The 20347-nt window shown below is 35.4% G+C and overlaps 1 protein-coding gene across 3 annotated transcripts in view; it reads left to right on the top strand.

Moving 5' to 3' along the window:
- The window catches only part of CWF19L2 (CWF19 like cell cycle control factor 2), a 208105-nt gene that overhangs the window by 129896 nt on the left and 57862 nt on the right, over positions 1-20347 (top strand). For all 3 annotated transcript variants that reach the window (XM_060104503.1, XM_060104502.1, XM_060104504.1), the window contains exons 14-16: positions 2124-2240; positions 7000-7155; positions 9102-9182. In XM_060104503.1, coding sequence (XP_059960486.1) covers positions 2124-2240; positions 7000-7155; positions 9102-9182 — 354 coding nt within the window. The remainder of the gene's footprint in view (positions 1-2123; positions 2241-6999; positions 7156-9101; positions 9183-20347) is intronic.

Here is a 20347-nt window from a genome sequence, read left to right on the forward strand (position 1 = left end):
CTTTGTATTTTCTAACTCTTTTTTGAAATTGTCACTGTGTTCATCCCTTCTTCTCCCAAGTTCAGTTAACATATTTATGATCATTATCTTGAACTCTTTATTGGGTCAATTGCTTATCTTTGTTTAGTTGCTTTTCTTTTTTTCCTGAGGTTATGTCTTGTTCCTTCACTTGGGACATTTCCTTCATCTCCTCATTTTACCCAATTCTGTGTTTTTTTACTTGGTGTTAAGTATGTCAGTTACTTCTCCCCATCTTCAGAAGCAGCTTTATATAAGAGACATTCTGTGGGACCTGGCAGCATGCACCCCTTTGGTCACCAGAACCCTATTCCTAGGGGTGCCCCCTATATGGGCTGCATGTACCCTTCTGTTGCAGTAGGATCAACTTCCATTGGGGAGCTGGTATGTGGGGCTGAACTTAGTTGGCTGTGGTGCCTCTTGGCATGACTTGCAGGCCTGCTGGAGTGCAGGGTAGGCTTTTCTCATGGTTGTCTGTTTCAACCTATGGGATGTGGGGCTGCTGCTGTCTGCTGGTAGGTGGGGTAGGCTTCTCAAGTGGTTCATTGCATGCCCAGCAGGGCTCAGGGCTGATGCCAGTTTGCTGGAGGACAGGCCTGGCCCTTGGCACTAATAAGCTAGAGGGAGGATTCTAAAATGGTGCTTGCCAGTGCTGGTGTTACTGAGGTAGAATGAGCTGCCAAAAATGGCGGCTGCCAGCTTTTCTGTCCCCAGGGGGAGTCCCAATTGCTTCCTGCCTGTTTCGGAGGCTCTCCAAGAGCAGCAAGTGGGTCTGAAACAGGCTCCTTTCAAACTAGTGCCTCTGTGCTAGGACTCAGAGCATATGAGATTTTGCAGACAACCTTTAAGAATCGAGTCCCTATTTCCTATTGCCCTTGGGATCTCTCACATATGCAAACCTTGCAGGCCTTCAAAGCCAGACATTCTGGGAGCTCATCTTCATGGTGCAAATCCCCTGCCTGGGAGCCCAGTGTGGGGTTCACACTCCTTGCTTCTTGCGGAGGACCTCTATAATTGTAGTATTCCTCTGGTCTGTGGGTTGCTGACCTGGGGGTGTAGGTCCTGACTAAAGTGCATCTCCAGCCCTGTTGCCTGTCTCATTGTGGTTCCTTCTTTATGTCTTTAGTTGTGGAGTATCTTTTCTGCTGGTCTTCAGGTTGTTCTTACAGGTAGTTGCTCTGTAATTAGTTGTAATTTTGTTGTGCCTGTGGGAGGAGGTGGGCTCAGGGTCTTCCTAGTCCAGCGTCTTGGCCACCTCTTCAGTGCTTATTCCTGATATTGTTTTTAATTGTGAATATTTTTGGGATTTAACTGTAAATTTAAGTAGATAGCCATATCCACATACACTCCTAGTTTCTCCTCTTACAGCGAAGTTTTAAAAATTTACATAATTTTGTAAAGCAATTAATAAATAAATTTATTAATTCATTAATTAATTCTCTTACATAAAATTTTTCTAGCTAAAACCTAGCAAAAAATTATAGAAAATAGGATCAAGCCTCTTGAAGAATATTTATGTTTCTATGAACACCTTTTCCTCTCTACATATATACTAATTGACCTTTTTTTATTTTTAGACAGTTTGTGTAAAATGAAAAAAATAGTACCAGCTTGTAGGTAATACATGTATGTAAATAAATAGAACTTAACCAGTTCTGTAAAGCCATACAGAGGTTATTTCTCTTTTCTCAGCCAATGAGAGAAGTAAGACCTGATTAATAGGCATCAGTTTAACTTCCGTATCATTACAAGGTCATGTATTTCTTTTATTTTTGCAAAATTTGTGCTGTTTCAAGGGCTTTGAAGGCATATAGCTTTCTCAGGTGAAGGATAAAGTGTCATTCATTCTACCCTTTGGTAAGCTTAATCTTTGAGGTATAGCAGTCAAAATTGAGACTTATGCAACAAATTTCTTGTTATTGAAAGATTCATGGATTTTAAAATTTTAAATAGTGAATGTCTTTAAAATATTAAACTATAATATATTACTTATGAGCAGGTTTATTTTATTAACTGTTAGCCATGTTAACCTACGAGGGGCTCATATTTCAGAACTGAGAATAAACAGCAGTAACATTTCACCTTTGCATCTTTTTTTCCCATAGGTTTATTTATGTTTACCCAACTTTCGATCTCTTACTGAAGGGCACTGCTTGATAGTCCCTTTGCAGCACTATAGAGCAGCTACCTTATTGGATGAAGACATCTGGGAGGAAATTCAGGTCAGCATGATAACACTCATGATCATTGTAATGATCAAGAGCAGTTTTTACACACTATTGTGATAAATTCTAACAAGTTTTATGCCTTCATTCAATGATTTTACTTTCTGAATTTAAACAAGTATACATTTCCATAGTTGTGTATATCTGTGGGTCATGATGTTTTCACCACTCACTACCTTTTTACTTTATTGAAAGCTTTAAATAAAAATATTTATTGAGGTATAATTGTCATATAGTAAAGTAGTTCCAGGTATACAACTGAAAGCTTTTGTCTACTAAATAAACTATAATCAAGTAATAATTATTTTTACTTTAAAAGAAATCAATGTAAGATTTCTAATATTTGTTTTCGTGGAACATGAAATAATCATTCTTACCACAGTAAGCTAATAAATTACAGCCAAAGGAAAGATGTTTTCAGATAATAAAAAATAATTTTTGGAACTTAGTGGTTTACATTTAGCATTTGTCCTATTTTCCTGTAATGGCATTGACCTTTGCTGCTGCTGTGTTTTTGTCATGATTTTGTTACCAGCTTTAATTTCCATACTTTTCCCTTATAGCCTTTTGGATTCAGGGATTGTGTGTGTGTGTGCGTGTGTGTGTGTGTGTGTGTGTGTGTGTGTGTGTGTGTGAATGTCTGTGTCTGATCTTCAAGAAATTGAAAGGCACAACGTGGGTGAAATTGCTGCTGAATTGCAAGACCTTATAATGACCAAAAGAGAGAGAGAGAGAGAGAAAGGGAGGGAGGGGAGGAAGGAAGGAAGGGAGAAAGAGAGAGAGAGAGAGAGAGAAGGAAGGAAGGAAAGGAGGGAGGGAGGTCCCGTTTTTCTAATGACTGACAAGTGAATAGGGGCTATAGGAACCCCTAGTTAGAAAACACGAAAATTTTAAGACTTCTAAAGAGACTAATACTAGTCTTTGTATCATGCTGATAAAGATGCCAAGAGAGGAGACATTTTGACTGTATTTCATGAAATACCATCTTTTAACTCCCTGAAATCTTTAAGTTTATGCTGTGAAAGTTAAAGGGCAGACTGTTTTAATGCATCTATGGCCCAGCAAGGGTAAGAGTGTGGATAAGTGTATTTGATGTGAAAACAATTTTTCTTTTTCTAATAGTGGATGCCAGTGCAATAAATAATTTAAAGTGGAAAGTGTTGCAGATTTAGTTTTCAGGATTATTTGGGGACTTTTCCGGAATGCTTTTTAAAAATGTATACATGCAAAACTGATTTAACTTAGAGCAAAAGTAAAGTGCCAAAAAGATTTTAAGTTATACAGGAATCTAGTCTGTATGTTATATGTTTCTATAAGAAATTAAGTTACTTGATGAAAAACACTGAGTTGGATAAAGAAGAAATTTATTCAGTTCAGGAGATACTGAGTGCATGAGTGTAAGATAATGCAGGTGTTGTAAGAAATGCAGAGATAAAATCACTCATTAATTCTGCCCAAAGGTGTGGTATATACTAGTATAGGTTACATTACGGTTTAGCAAGTTTTGTAAGCCAGATGCATTATAGAAAATTGAGTGAGGGAGGAAAAGCCAAATTTTTTATGTAAATAATGGCATTATAGCTCTCTTTTGTGATAAAAGAAGTTGTTAGAAGGTTTAAATTACTCTATGATAGTGAATGAAGAAAATATCTGAATTCTAGCTTATTTAAAGAAATGTACTTTTTTTCAATTTTTGTTTTTACTTTCAAATATATACAAAAACTCAAATTAATTATGCCCTGGTTAATACCCTTATGGTCATTCACCTCTTTTAGAGAATATATGTTAAAAATGATTTGACTTAGCAAAAAATTATGTTTGCAAATTCAGGGGCCACTTCCTTCAAGTAATTTTTATCACCATCCTCTAGTAACATTTAAATTTAATTTTAGACCTTGTGTTTAGTAGAATATACAAAGATATTCAGCAGCGCATGTGGGAATAATCACAGATTTCTAATGATAATATCTAAATTTTTAGTTTTATTAAATATATAGTGAAACTTGTTCCCCTTTAAGTTTATTCTTATCAGTTTGACAAATGAGCTTGAACATATGTTATAGTCAGACACTGTAGGTCCATTTTTTAAATATCAAATTAGCGGTATGGTGGTGGGGTTGTTAATGCTTATCTACAGTGGGCTTCACTGTGGGGCCATTTCAGTGGAAAACTTTCAGTGTTAGTACCATTAGGTCTTTTTCTTGGGGCTACTCAGACTCTCCAGAAAACACTCTTTCGATCTCTTGCCTAGAGCATCTATGTCTGCTTTCCAGTGTTCTGGGAGCTGAGTTGGGAAAGAAGGCTGGTGTGGCAGAATGTCAGACATTTAAGAACACTAAGTAACATTTTTTATGATGCCCCTGTTTTCAGACTGTATACTCTCAACTGTGGCTGGTTTTCCTAGCCCAGCAACTTTGTTGTTTGCCTTCTCCAGAAGGTTATCCTATAGTGTTCTGCTGGTGTGGAGGAGGGGATCTGGTGTGTTATTTTTTTTCAAAAGACTTTCATCTGTGCCATCTGTTTTTCATTACACCTTCACCTCTAGTTCCATAATTCATTGGTGCTGCCAATTCCTGAGCCTTTTGAGGATTCTGCAGTGCAGCATGAGTTTCTTCTTTACCATCCCTGCTAAACCCCCTCCTCCTATATCACCCAACTGTGAACCAGCTTTCTAGTGTTTAAGTCAGATATTATGGGGTTATCTGATTTTTAGCGTATTTTCTCTCATTTTCTTTGTTCTAATAGCTTTATGCTGTTTTGAAAATTATCTTAATGTCATTTTTGAGGGGTCACTTCATGAAGGGTGTAGAATTAAATGTGTATGTTCTGTACTATCGCATAACATTTATCTTTGTATAATCTTATCTTTAGACATGTTCTATTTAGAAAATTTGAATAAATTATAGTATTAATATTATATCATCAGCCCTAAATAGCTTTGGTATCTTTAATGAAAATACTTTAATATTTATTTTAAATTCCTTTACTCATGTTTATCTGAGTTTTTTGTAATGTGATTTGTAATGTGTAAGAATTGTAACACTCGAGTATAGATTAATTAAATATATTGTAAGGAATATAAGTCCAGATGTGTTAACTAAATGAGGAATTGCAATTAGGTGAGTAATCATAGTTTAGAAACATGGAAAATAGTGATTACCTGAAGGATGAAGTGTTTTCTACTAGTAACACGGGAATTTTATTTCGCCCCTGTAACATGAGATCTCTACATCTCTGTGAAGCATAAAATAGTTTTGGTATCTTATGATAATGAACTAAAACACTTTCTTCATTGTTTAGTTTTCATATAAATTTTAAAGAATGCATATTATTTAACTATGTATAGTGTATTTGTTGTATTGAACTTGGGGAAATCCTGCTTTAATGGAGGTGATAACCTCAAATTATACCATTAAACTCATATTTTTAAATTAAAGTATTTTATATATATATATATATATATATATATATATATATATATATATATATATATATATATGAATTACTTAAAAGTGTGTATTGTCCTCCTTGAGGCTATAAGTATGATGTTTATATATTTTATAATATTTAACTATTCTTGCATCACTACTAATTTAGTACTTTTGAGTTTTCATTTATAATCCATGACATCTTCAGTCTGTCTTCTTCGCTATTGTCCAGATAGACTCTAGAACAGTCATCCAACAGTTAGACCTAAATTTTACCACCTAAATGTGATTTTATCTCTTTTCTTATTTTAGTTTACTGGAACTGTTTCCAATATGTACATAATACTGAGCAGAGTGAGTTTCAGTTAAAAATATGTTGCTTAACTATGTGAAATTATGTGGTAGATTTAGAAAGTAAAGTAACTATAAGGCAACATTGTAGAGTTTAAACATTGTTTACTATTTTTTTTATCTTAAAAAATGCTGAGCTTATATATACAGCTGTGGTTAGAAATGTAGAGCGAATCCTGTATCTGTTGCTTACTAGATACCTTTTTAGTTTACCTCAAATTATAATTATTTGATTTTTTTTCCTACTTGTTCTTATTTTATAAAATGAGTGGAAAATAGAATAGTGATGAGTGATCAATAATAAGTGATCAGAGGAGACCTGGTCGGAACCCAGAACTCCCAACCCCTACCCAGCAGTAATTTGTAGCCTTTCTTCTTTTTGGGTGTCAACAAAGGCTTGAATGGAAAACCTGAACTTCTATCTCCACATGGCCATAACTAGGCAGGGTCTCAACAGCAACCTGGTTGAATCTCTAGGGAATTATGCTGAGTGAAACTTTGCAAGTGAAGGATCAGAAGACATATGAAGGGAGCCAGCAAATGAAGTTACTTTGAGGCTAGAAAAGCAATTGGAAGTGAATTCTGCATGACTGTTACTGAATTTAAGGATGCCTACATGCTCAGAGTACCTTTTTTGGTTTTTGAATGTTTTCCTATGATTTTACTGTCAGTTCTATGTATTTTACCACCTAAATTTGATTTTTCTCTCTTCCTTTTCTTATTTTAGTTTACTGGCGCTGTTTCCAATATATACATAATACTGAGCAGAGTGCGTTTCAGTTAAAGAAACATGTTGCTTAACTATGTGAAATTATGTGGTAGATTTAGAAAGTAAAGTAACTATAAGGTAACACTGTAGAGTTCAAACATTGTTTACTATTTTTTTATTTTAAAAGAATTTATTATACTTTTTATTGTTTTCATATTTTGAATCTCTTCTCAGTGAGTTATTTACCTAGCCATTTTCCTCTCTTCAGATGTTTAGAAAATCATTGGTAAAGATGTTTGAAGATAAAGGATTGGACTGTATCTTTTTAGAAACGAACATGAGCTTGAAGAAACAGTATCACATGGTTTATGAATGCATTCCTCTCCCAAAGGAAGTGGGTGATATGGCTCCCATCTATTTTAAGGTATTTATGGATAGTCTTTACAGGCATACTTATTTTTTGCTATATTATGGTTTTATGAATAGTTATCTTTATTCTGATATTTTTCTCCTATGTACTTATCAAATTTTATATCAAGAAATGAAGTAAAGCACAAAAAATTCTACTATATAAATTTCTGTAGAAGAAATTAGGGATTTTGACCTTTAAAAAGCATGCTTATTTGTAAGTATGAATATACTATCAAATGGTAATTTATAACTTCTATTTTAATTTCTCATTTCTCAAATGAAAAATCAAGTTCTACCTAGAAGTACTTTCAAGTCAAAATTGTGGTCATAACTCTAGAAAACTTATAATTTAAATTACTTAGAGCCAAACATAGTTACATGCAAACAGTACAAATTACAATGGCTAAAAAAAAAAAAATTACAATTGCAGAGACAAGTTATTGCTGCAAGTTGTAGTATTTAATACCTCATCATACTTTTTGTAAAAAGAAACTAAAATCTAACCTTGACATACATCTTTGGACATTGTAATAAATGATTAGAGTTCTTAAGCAATTGTGTCATTATAATATTCAAGCAGGTTTAACTAAATAGCATTTGTTTGATACTGACCTGAGTGCTGTGTAGTTTATAGACTAATATAAATTTGTAAATGTAGAACCATATATGAAATAGTAACGTGTACAATTAAAGAAGAAGATAATGTTTTGTGAGGTGGTATAGAAACTTGCAGAGGCAACATTTAGACAATATAGGATGGTAAATTTTAATTAATATGGACTGTAAATCCCAATAAAAAGAATTATTTTAAAAAAGGATTATTAAACCTGTTAAGGTTGATGAGGTGGTGAAAATCAACTTTTCCTATAGAAATTTTTTAAAACAATCTGATTATTTGCTTTGAAGTCATGCTATTAAAGTATAGGAAAACAAGCCAGATAATTCCCAAATCCATGTCAGTCCTGTATTAAAGAGAATCAATTGAGAAAGAGATTATTATGCTTTCCTTCAATTTTTTTTTCTCTTATACTTCCTCAGTGAGCCCTAGGAGATTGTGACTATAGGTATTGAAGTACATAGGGCACAACATAGAGCAGCTACTGTTGCTCATGGTGGGTGACAGAAATGTCATCTCTTAGCAGAATGGTATGCCACTTTTATTTTGTATCTTTTATATGATCGTTAAAGATGTACTTATTTGATTTAGCTTCAATTTTATATTGAATGTGCTACATTTTAGTGTCAACACAAGCAATCCATGTCTTTTAAATAGGGAGCAGCAGTATACCTGATGTATTTAAACTATGCTTATTTGAATGTTAATTTCACCTTTAAAATTTGCTTCATTAGTAATGATGTATAAAATGACATTATTTTATAATTATCACCATGGCTTTTCTTTCTATTAAATATTTATTTACCATAAACACTAGTCATATTGATTAGCTTAGAAAGTCTTATAATTCCATGTCTATGTATTTTTTTCCATGCATTTTTACTCCTTTTTTCTATGGCCAGAAATAGTTCAAGTATTTGGTTGCCAGAAAGCACATAAATTACTGTTCTTATATACGGAAGAAGAACAATAAAACAAAATGAATTTATTTGAGTAGATGTCTATGAATGGCGTAAGGAATTTGTGAACTTTATGTTCATAAATTACGTTCAATATTAAATTGCTTGGTCTTACTAAGGATTGTTTTTGTCATGTAAAGGTGAGCTAAAGTTAGTACAAGAGTTGAGAATGAGTAAAATACTATTATTTTGGCTAAAGATAAGACTTGTATGAAATCAAGAAATTCCAATTTCAAATAACAGAAATTAAAGGCTTAATTCATTCAAAATAATAACCTAATATGTACATTATACCTTATAATTAATTCACCATATTACTTTACTATTAAACTCTTTGTATTTACTTGTGTATTACTTTTTAATTGACAAATGGCTATTTCTTAGAAAGCCATAATGGAAACTGATGAAGAATGGTCTATGAACAAGAAATTAATTGATCTCTCTTCAAAAGATATCAGAAAGTCTGTAAGTATTATTTTTTAAAAATATAAGAAATAACCCTACTGGTTAGGATCTTTATAATTTCCATATCTTATTTGAGAAAGAGACCATTTGGCTGAGTGATCAAAGGTGAAGTAAATATAATTCCATAAATAAATAAGAAATTATTTTCATCCTACATGGTCTAGCAAATCCTTATTTCTTTAATTGCTTATTTGAATGTTTATTCCTGATCTTTTGGTGCTCTGCCACTGTAGTCCCTATGATGGTTCATGATAACCATAAGACTCCGCCATGAAAGTTCCTGTTAACGGGATTCTCAGCCTCTTGGACAAGTGAGGAGAGATGCCTTCTTGTTACTGAAATTATAATGAGGAAAACATTTTCCTAAAGGCTCTATTTTGAACATGGAACTCTCTCTCTCTCTCTTTTTTTTTTTTTTTTTTTTTTTACTTATACAAAGGTTCACTGTTATGGTCCTTTAAAACAGTAGTTGAGTTAGATGATGGGTACATTATTCTTTTAGAGACTTTACTAACCATGCTTCATAGTTTAATCTTGCTTTGAAGATCAGATTTTAGATACAAGTTACCCTTAAGTTGAGTACTTCTGTAATGACCTCCCTCTTTTCTAGAAATACACATTAAATGGAATAGATATATAATAGAACTGTGCATTGCTTTTTCTATTTCAAGAGTATTATATGAATGTTTATTGAGTGCCTGCTACTTACCAGGCACTGTTCCAGATGCTTTTTATACATAATGAAACAAAACAAAGGCTTTGTGTAGCTTATATTCTAGTGTAGGAGTTGGGAACTGCACTCTGTGTGCTAAATCCAGCCTGCTGCCCGTTTGTGTAAATGAAGTTTTATAGTAATGCAGCTAAATCCCTTTTTTTTCCTTAACATCTTTATTGGAGTATAATTGCTTTACAATAGTGTGTTAGTTTCTGCTTTATAACAAAGTGAATTAGCTATACATATACATATATCCCCATATCTCCTCCCGCTTGCATCTCCCTCCCAACCTCCCTATCCCACTCCTCTAGGTGGTCAAAAAACACTGAGCTGATCTCCCTGCGCTATGTGGCTGCTTCCCACTAGCTATCTATTTTACATTTGGTAGTATATATAAGTCCATGCCACTCTCTCACTTCTTCCCAGCTTACCCTCCCCCACCCCCTGTGTCCTCAAGTCCATTCTACGTCTATGTCTTTATTCCTGTCTTGCTGCTACGTTCTTCATAACCTTTTTTTTTTATTTTAGATTACATACATATGTGTTAGCATACGGTATTTGTTTTTCTCTTTCTGACTTATTTCACCCTGTATGACAGACTGTAGGTCCATCCACCTCACTACAAATAACTCAATTTCGTTTCTTTTTGTGGCTGAGTAATACTCCATTGTATATATGTGCCACATCTTCTTTATCCATTCATCAGTCGATGGACACTTAGGTTGCTTCCATGTCCTGGCTATTGTAAATAGAGCTGCAATGAACATTGTGTCACATGACTCTTTTCTTTTTGTTTTTTTGGCCGTACGCGGGCTCTCACTGTTGTGGCTTCTCCCGTTGCGGAGCACAGGCTCCGGACGCGCAGGCTCAGCCGCCGTGCCTCATGGGCCTAGCCGCTCCGCATGTGGGATCTTCCCAGACCGGGGCACAAACCCGTGTCCCCTGCATCTGCAGGCGGACTCTCAACCACTGCGCCACCAGGGAAGCCCTGTTTTCTTATTAACAAAAGCCGTTCTGAAGGTGTGAGGTGATATTTCATTGCGGTTTTGGTTTTGATTTGCATTTCCCTGATGATTAGCAATGTTGAGCATGTTTTCGTATGCCTGTTGGCCATCTTCATTTTCTTTTTGGAAAAATATCTGTTCAGTTCTTCTGTCCTTGTTTTAATCGAGTTTTTTGGTTTTTTGATATTGAGTTGTATATATGTTTATATATGTTGGATTTTAATCCCTTATTGGTCATATCCTTTGCAAAAACTTCTCTCATTTAGGAGTTTGTCTTTTCATTTTGTTGATGATTTCCTTTGCTGTGCAAAAGCTGTTAAATTTACTTAGGTCCTATTTGTTTATTTTTACTTTTATTTCATTTACTCTAGGAGACTGATCCAAAAAAATATTCCTGTGATTCATGTCAATCAGTGTTCTGCCTGTATTTTTGTCTAGGAGTTTTATAGTATCAAGTCTTAAATTTAGGTTTTAATCCATTTTGAATTTTGTTTTTGTATGGTATTAGAGAATGTTCTAATTTCATTCTTTAACATGTAGCTATCCAGTTTTTCCAGCACTACTTATTGAAAAGACTGTCTTTTCTTCATTGGATATTCTTGCCTCCTTTGTCATAGATTAATTCACCATTAAGTGTGTAGGTTTATTTCTGGGCTGTCTATTCTATTCCATTGATCTATGTGTCTGTTTTTATGCCAATATCATACTGTTTTAATGACTGTAGCTTTGTAGTATAATCTGAAGTCAGGGAGCATGATTCCTCCAGGTTTGTTTTTCTTTCTCAAGATTGTTTTGGCTATTCAGAGTGTTTCAAAGGTACAATCTCCCAAGACTGAACTAAGAATATAAAAGATGAACAGACCAATTACCAGTAATGAAATTGAGTCAGTAATTTTAAAATTCCCAACAAACAAAAGTCTAGAACCAGATGGCTTCACAGGTGAATTCTACCATTTATCCTTCTGAAACTATTCCAAAAAATTGCAGAGGAAGGAACACTTCCAAACTCATTTTCTGAGGCCAACATCACCCTGATAACAAAACCAAAGATATCACAAAAAAGAAAATTACAAGTCATTATCACTGATGAACATAGATGCAAAAGTCCCCAACAGATACTATCAAAATGAATCCAACAATACATTAAAAAGATCATTCACCATGATCACGTGAGATTTAACCCAGGGATGCAAGGATTTTTCAGTATTCACAAATCACTGTGACACACCACATTAACAAATTGATGAATAAAAACCATATGATGCAGAAAAAGCTTTTGATAAAATCCAACATCCATTTATGATAAAAACTCTCCACAAAGCTGGCTCAACATAATAAAGGCCGTATATGGCAAACCAACAGCTGACATCATACTCAATGGGGAAAAGCTGAAAGTGTTTCCTCTAAGATAAGGAATAAGACAAGAATGTCCAGAGTCACCACTTTTATTCAACATAGTTTTGGAAATCCAAGCCATAACAGTCAGAGAAGAAAAAGAAATTAAAAGAATCCAGGGCCTCCCTGGTGGCGCAAGTGGTTGAGAGTCCGCCTGCCGATGCAGGGGATACGGGTTCGTGCCCCGGTCTGGGAGGATCCCATATGCCGCGGAGCGGCTGGGCCCGTGAGCCATGGCCGCTGAGCCTGCGCGTCCGGAGCCTGCGCGTCCGGAGCCTGTGCTCCGCAACGGGGGAGGCCACAACAGTGAGAGGCCCGCATACCGCAAAAAAAAAAAAAAAAAAAAAAAGAATCCAAATTGGAAAGGAAGACGTAAAACTGTCACTGTTTGCAGATGACATGATACTATACATAGAAAAATCCAAAACACACCACCAGAAAACTACTAGATATCATCAATGAATTCAGCAAAGTTGCAGAATACAAAATTAATGTACAGAAATCTGTTGCATTTCTATACACTAACAATGAACTATCAGAAAGAGAAATTATGGAAACAATCCCATTTACCATCACATCAAAAAGAATAAAATACCTAGGAATAAATCTAACTAAGGTGGCAAAAGAGCTCTATTCTGAAAGCTATAAGGCACTGATGAAAGAAATTGAAGATAAAACAAAAAGATGGAAAGATATACTATGTTCTTAGACTGGGAGAATCAATTTTGTTAAAATGACCCTACCACCCAAGGCAATCTATAGATTCAGTGCAATCCCTATCAAAATACCAAGGGCATTTTTCACAGAACTAGACAAATAATTTTACAATTTGCCTGTAGTCTTTTTCTTTTCCCTTGCTGGTGAATTGGGACGGACAGTGTATTGAAAAACAAAACAACACCCCACAAATGTCCAATTCGTGATCTTATAGAAAAAGATATCTAATGTATGTATATCTTTTGTGCTTAAGTTTTTCACTTCTCATATCATAATTTCCAATGCCATTGAATATTTTTTTAGAACATGATTTTAATGGCAGTTGAAAATATTTTAGGGGAGGGGTGGAATCAAAATGGTGGAGTAGCACGACGCTGAGCCCACCTCCCCTCACAAACACATCAAGACTACAACTACATATAAAGCAAGTCTCACTAAAGGTGACTTAAAGACTAGCAGAACAGCTCTTCTGCAACCTAGACTGTAAAGAAAGAACCACACAGAGTCTGATAAGAGGGGAGGAGAAGCGATCTAGTTGGGACTGACTCCCCTAGAGAGTGACCTAGAGAGGAGAGAGATATCACATGTTTAGGATCTTCCCTGGGGAGCAGAGCATTCAATCCACACATTAGGCATTCCATCTCTGTGGTCCAGCAAGTGGAAGATGAGCCTGTCTGGGTTAGAAGAACAGTGGGGCTTACCTGAGTGCTGTAATAAATGGAAACTCTGCTGTTGAGGAGCTTGCACACAGACTTGCTTGCTCACAGTCCCAGGATGGAGGCAGCAGATTGAAAACTTGATGATGCTCTGGCCGGCTTGCCAGGACCACCCCAGTGTTCCCCCAAGTTTGCACTGGACTCCTACTCTAGCCCCTGCTGCTCTGCTGTTGCTCCCTGCTAAGGTCAAGGCTGCAGTTGCCAACAAGAGTGCACACACTTGTAGGGAACAGGACTTGGTTGGACCCTGGCCCTGCCTCTGACTAGGATGGGAGCAACACACTTGGGAAGGAGTGGAGCCAGCTCAGTAGTGTGGCTCCAACTCCTCCAACACTGATCTAGCCTCTTACCGAAGTATGTGCATCAGGGAAAAAGTGGAACCACTTCAAAGTGCAGCCCCAAGCCCTCAGTCCCTGACCATGCTCACAATTAAGGTGGAGACTGCCATCACACCTGGGAGAAGTGCAGGTTCCTCACGGCTCCTGCTTCAGCTCTTGGGCCTGGATCCCACCCCCAGTAAGGTGACTGCCATTGAGCATAGGAGAAGGCCCAGCTCAAACATGGCTCTGGCTCTACCTCCCACCAAGACAGTGGCTGTCAGGGCACCCTGGGCTTACTTCAGATCGAGCTCTCACTGAAACCACTGTGCACACACAAACTGCATTGGGATGCTCCCACACAAGGACATATCTTCAAGACAAGTATAGGTAACTCTTTGACCTACTGTCATGCAGACAGAGGAATGTGTTTCAAATGAAAAAGCAAGAAAAGAAAAAAATGAATAAAACCCTACTGAAACAGAGATAAATAATTTACCTGATAAGGAGTTCAGAGCAATAGTAATAAGAAAGCTAACTCAACTTGGGGAAAAAAAATAAATGAACAGAGTGGGAATTTTAACAAAGAATTAGAAAATATAAAAAAGTACCAATCAGAGCTGAAGAATGTAATAACTGAAGTGAAAAATACACTAGAAGGAATTAACCAGAGATTAGGTGATATAGAAGAATGCATAAGCAACCTGGAATACAGAATAGTGAAAATCACCCAATCAGAACAAGAAAAATAAAAAAAAAATTTAAATGAGCCTAGCTTAAGGGACCTCTGGGACAACATCAGACATTCTAAATTTGCATTGTAGGGGTCACAGAAAGAGAAGAGAGGGAGAAAGGGATAGAAAATGTATTTGATGGAATTTTGGCTGAAAACTTCCTGAACCTGAAGAAGGAAATAGATATCCATGTATAGGAAGCACAGAGAGTCCCAAAGAAGATGAACCCAAAGAGAACCACACCAAGACATATAATAACTAAAATGGGAAAAAATAAAGGTAAAGAGAGAATTTTAAAGTCAACAAGAAAAAAGAGTTATGACAAGGGAATTTCCATAAGGCTATCTGCTGGTTTTTCAGCAGAAACTTTGCAGGCCAAAAGGAAGTGGCATGATATATTTAAAGTGCTAAAAGGAAAAAACTAAAAAACTAAAGAGTTCATCAGTACTAAAGTGACCTTACAAAAAATGTTAAGGGGTCTTCTTCAAGTGAAAAAGAAAGGACCACAACAAGAAATAAGAAAATACAGGAAGGGAAAAACCTCACTGTTAAAGGCAAGTAAAGGCAGTGGATCAACCACTTAAATGAACAATTAGAAAGGTTAAAAGGCAAAGATTTTAAAATTAAATATAACTACAATGAACAGGTAAGGGATAGGCATAAATAGGTAAAATATGACATCAAAAATAGAAAACATGAAGGGGGAATAAAAAAATATGGATCTTTTAGAATGTGTTTGAACTTAAATGACTATCAGTTTAAAATGATAGATATAGATATACATCAACATATATGAACTCCATGATAACCACTATATATGCAGTATTTTTACTGGTAAGCCATCTAGTACCTATTGTAAGGTTGTTTTTTAAAACCTGGATATATACCTAAAATAAGTACCTAGAGGATTTTAATATTTTAAAATGACCAATATAGACAGTAAGAAACATACAGATTCTTGGAATGGTTGTTGTATATTCAACTTTGAAGTGTTCTGTTTTCTAAATCACCACATAGCGTTTTATCTGAGACTATTTGAGAGTAGCTGGGGAATGAACCAGATGACCTCTTGAGGTCACTCTTATCTTAGGATTTGATAATTATGTGGATGGAGTTGTGAAGAGAACTTGAGTATAAGAATAATTTCAAAGCAGGTCACTTTTTACAAGGTTAACAAACTTTCCAGTGTCTTTTTTAAATGATAATTATGTTTCTGAGCATGAAGTGAACAATCTTGATTTATTTTAACATTATTTTTATTCAGAAGAAACCTCATTATCCTTCTTTTAAAAAACTCTATATCCTTAGTAGTTTCATAAAGTATTTTATGTGTGTGTTGTGGATGTGGTGATTTTTTCTTCCATAGTGGATTCTTGGCTGTTAGTAGAGATTCACATATTTGTAATTCATTCTGATTCTCTGTTGATTTATGCTTTTATTTGTGTGAGCATAAGCTTCTCTTTTTTATGTCTATTTTGTTTACTTTCTCTGGGGCTTTTGATTTCTTTGCAGTGTAGTGTGGAGTTCATGGAAATATACAAGAAAAACACATCTGAATGTTCATTGCAGAGGAGTTGCATAATATTCAGTAACTTGTCAAGAAAGTGGTCTTTTTTCACAAGACAATTTTATTGAGATTTCACATGAATTCTTCCTCAACTTTTTAATATAATTTTTAAATGAAATTTTGTGATTACTATAGCATCTAAGACATCTCGGGTTTGACTTTCAGAACTAAGCAAAGTCCACCTCAAGGAAAATTTGGGTTTACCCTAAGACCGTCAAATATGAGGACAATTATAGGAAGTCAGGATTAAAATCTGGAATATTAAAAGGGGAAAGCTCAAATACTACTGTTTTCCTATCATCAATAAAATTTTTTGCTGTAATTCAGTCAGCACTCTTCATGGGTGGTACCAAAGTTCCAACTTCTATCCCTCTGGCTGGTCAAGGCAGGAAAAGGAAAGTGCTAAATGTATATATACTTTGATACTGGATCCTTTGCAATGCCTACTGACTCACAACTCTTCAGGCAAGACATTAGGTTGTACCTTTTGCAGCCTGCAGTGAGAGAAGAGTTGCTTGTGGCAGCAACTGTTCTTTGTTTAGAAATAATGTGTTCATTTTGCCATCTTGGCAAGTATGCCATATGTTGTTGAGCTCTGGTATGTATTGATATATACAAATTACCACAAACTTAGTGCTTTATAAACAACACATTTGTTATCTCATAGTTCAGAAAGTCACAAATATGAACTGGGTTTCACTAGGCTAAATCAAGGTGATAGCAGGCCTACTTTTTTTTTTTTTTTTTTTTTGGAGGCTCTCAGGGAGAATCCATTCCCTTGCCTTTTTCAGTTTCTAGAAACCACCTGGATTCCATGGCTTGTGGTCCTTTCCTTTGTGTTCAAAGTCAACCAGTATAGGATCTTCCACTCTTTCTCTGACTCTGACCCTCCTATCCTATGCTGTATAACCCAGGATAATCTCCCCATTTCAAGATCCCTAACTTAATTGTATCTGCAAGGTCCTTTTTGCCATATAAGGTAACATATTCATGGCAAATATGGGATAGGAACATTGACATATTTAGGAAGCCATTTTTTCTGCCAAACACAGTGTAATACAAACAAAAAGCATGGGCAGTGTCGCCATAAATTGCTTTCTGAAGTTATCTCTTCCTCGAAGTACTGTTCTTTAATTAATGTAGTCTACAACATGATTTTAGCCATTCAAATTCACGTCTCACACATGTTGATCTACTTCAGATAGCAAAAATATTTTAATGATAATAAAGGCCATATATGACAAACCCACAGCCAACATCATCCTCAATGGTGAAAAACTGAAACCATTTCCACTAAGATCAGGAACAAGACAAGGTTGCCCACTCTCACCACTATTATGCAACATTGTTTTGGAAGTTTTAGCCACAGCAATCAGAGAAGAAAAAGAAATAAAAGAAATCCAAATCAGAAAAGAAGCCTCTTCATAAGTGGTGCTAGAAAAACTGGACAGCTACATGTAAAAAAATGAAATTAGAACACTCCCTAACACCATACACAAAAATAAACTCAAAATGGATTAAAGACCTAAATGTAAGGCCAGACACTATCAAACTCTTAGAGGAAAACATAGGCAGAACACTCTATGACATAAATCACAGAAAGATCCTTTTTGACCCATCTCCTAAAGGAATGCAAATAAAAACAAAAATAAACAAATGGGACCTAATGAAACTCAAAACTTTTGCACAGCAAAGGAAACCATAAACAGGATGAAAAGACAGCTCTCAGAATGGGAGAAAATGTTTGCAAATGAAGCAACTGACAAAGGATTAATCTCCAAAATTTACAAGCAGCTCATGCAGCTCAATATCAAAAAAACAAGCAACCCAATCCAAAATGGGTAGAAGACCTAAATAGACATTTCTCCAAAGAAGATATACAGATTGCCAACAAACACATGAAAGAATGCTCAACATCACTAATCATTAGAGAAATGCAAATCAAAACTACAATGAGGTATCACTTCACACCTGTCAGAATGGCCATCATCAAAAAATCTACAAACAGTAAATGCTGGAGAGGGTGTGGAGAAAAGGGAGCCCTCTTGCACTTTTGGTGGGAATAGAAATTTATACAACCACTATGGAGAACAGTATGGAGGTTCCTTAAAAAACTAAAACTAGAACTACCATATGACCACCCAGCAATCCCACTTCTTGGTATATACCCTGAGAAAACCATAATTCAAAAAGTCATGTACTGCAATGTTCATTGCAGCTCTATTTACAGTAACCAGGACATGGAAGCAACCTAAGTGTCCATCGACTGATGAATTGATAAAGAAGATGTGGCACATATATACAATAGAATATTACTCAGCCATAAAAAGAAATGAAATTGAGTTATTTGTAGTGAGGTGGATGGACCTAGAGCCTGTCATACAGAGTGAAGTAAGTCAGAAAAAGAAAAAGAAAAACAAATAGCGTATGCTAACACATGTATGGAATCTAAAAAAAAGAAAAATGATCATGAAGAACCTAGGTGCAGGATGGGAATAAAGACACAGACCTACTAGAGAATGGACTTGAGGACACAGGGCGAGGGAAGGGTAAACTGGGACAAAGTGAGAGAGTGGCATGAACATACATACACTACCAAATGTAAAACTGATAGCTAGTGGGAAGCAGCTGCATAGCACAGGGAGAACAGCTTGGTGCTTTGTGACCACCTAGAGGGGTGGAGTAGGGAGGATGGGGGCAAGGGAGGCGCAAGAGGGAAGAGATATGGGGACATATGTATATGTGTAGCTGATTAATTTTGTTATAAAACAGAAACTAAGCATTGTAAAGCAATTATAGTCCAATAAAGATGTTAAATATATATATATATTTTTTTAATGGAGTCTTCCATTCCTTTTTCTTTGACTACCAGATTTGCACAAAGCACTATTAACAGATGGAAATGAAAGTCATATTTGAATAATATTCTCTGTGCCAAGCATTTATATGCATTTTTCTATTTGATCTTCATAGCAAACTTCTGAGCTCTTCATATTTCTCATGAGACTCCACAGATGTTAAATAACTTGCCTGAAGTTACATAGTTATAAGTATCAGAGCTGTGATTAGAGCCTTGTCTGTCTCTTTATTTTTTTCCTAATGGTCTATGTCATACATGTTTTCACATTTTATTTTAAAATGTGAAAATATTTTTAAAAAGCACAAAGTAGTAACCCATTTCTCTGCATTTTACATATTGTACTATTTTGTAGTATTTTGATTACTTTTTCATTATGCTTTTCCTATAACCTGAACAACTCTTTATAAGCCCCAACTTTAATTGCTTTATACTATTTCAAGATGACCACTCTTCTTCCACCATACCATACTTTCTCTTTCCAAGTCATGCCTTCCTGAGGACACAATACAAAATATATATAGTTAAGTAGAAATATGTAATTCACTGCCAAATTAGTAAATGCTGACTGTATAAGGGGATTAGAGGGGAGAGATATTACTTTAAATTGACAAGTTTGAATACTTTCTAGTGACAGAATAAGGGCTTGGAGGAAAAACTTGCAAGGACACAAGATCTACTTAATTTTTAAAGCTAGAAATTATGGCCTTTTCCAATCAAGACAGAGTTTAAAATACTTCATGCATGCACACGTGTGTGTGTTTGTGTGTGTGTGTGTGTCCATGCTTGAGTGTGTATAGAAAGAGGGAGGGAAAAAAGAGAGGGAAAGATAATAGTTAATCATGGAAATATTTTGAAACAAGGTTGGTAAACTAAAAATTTCTATACCCACCCCACCAGTTAATAAAAACTATGATTGTTCATGTTTAATTTATCTTTGATCAATAAATAGTAGTAAAATCTCAGGGATGTTATACCTCTGCATTGTGAGGAAAATATAAGAAAGCATATCCTTAATCTCTATTTGCATAGTCTAAGGAAAATTACTCAGTTGTTATATATTTTAAAAATGCCTTTTCTTTCCTGTTTCCCCAAAAGACAGAAAAATAATTGGTTCTGATTATAATTGCTGGATATTATAAA

This window comes from Mesoplodon densirostris, chromosome 7 (genome assembly GCF_025265405.1).
Source record: "Mesoplodon densirostris isolate mMesDen1 chromosome 7, mMesDen1 primary haplotype, whole genome shotgun sequence".
NCBI lineage: Eukaryota > Metazoa > Chordata > Mammalia > Artiodactyla > Ziphiidae > Mesoplodon > Mesoplodon densirostris.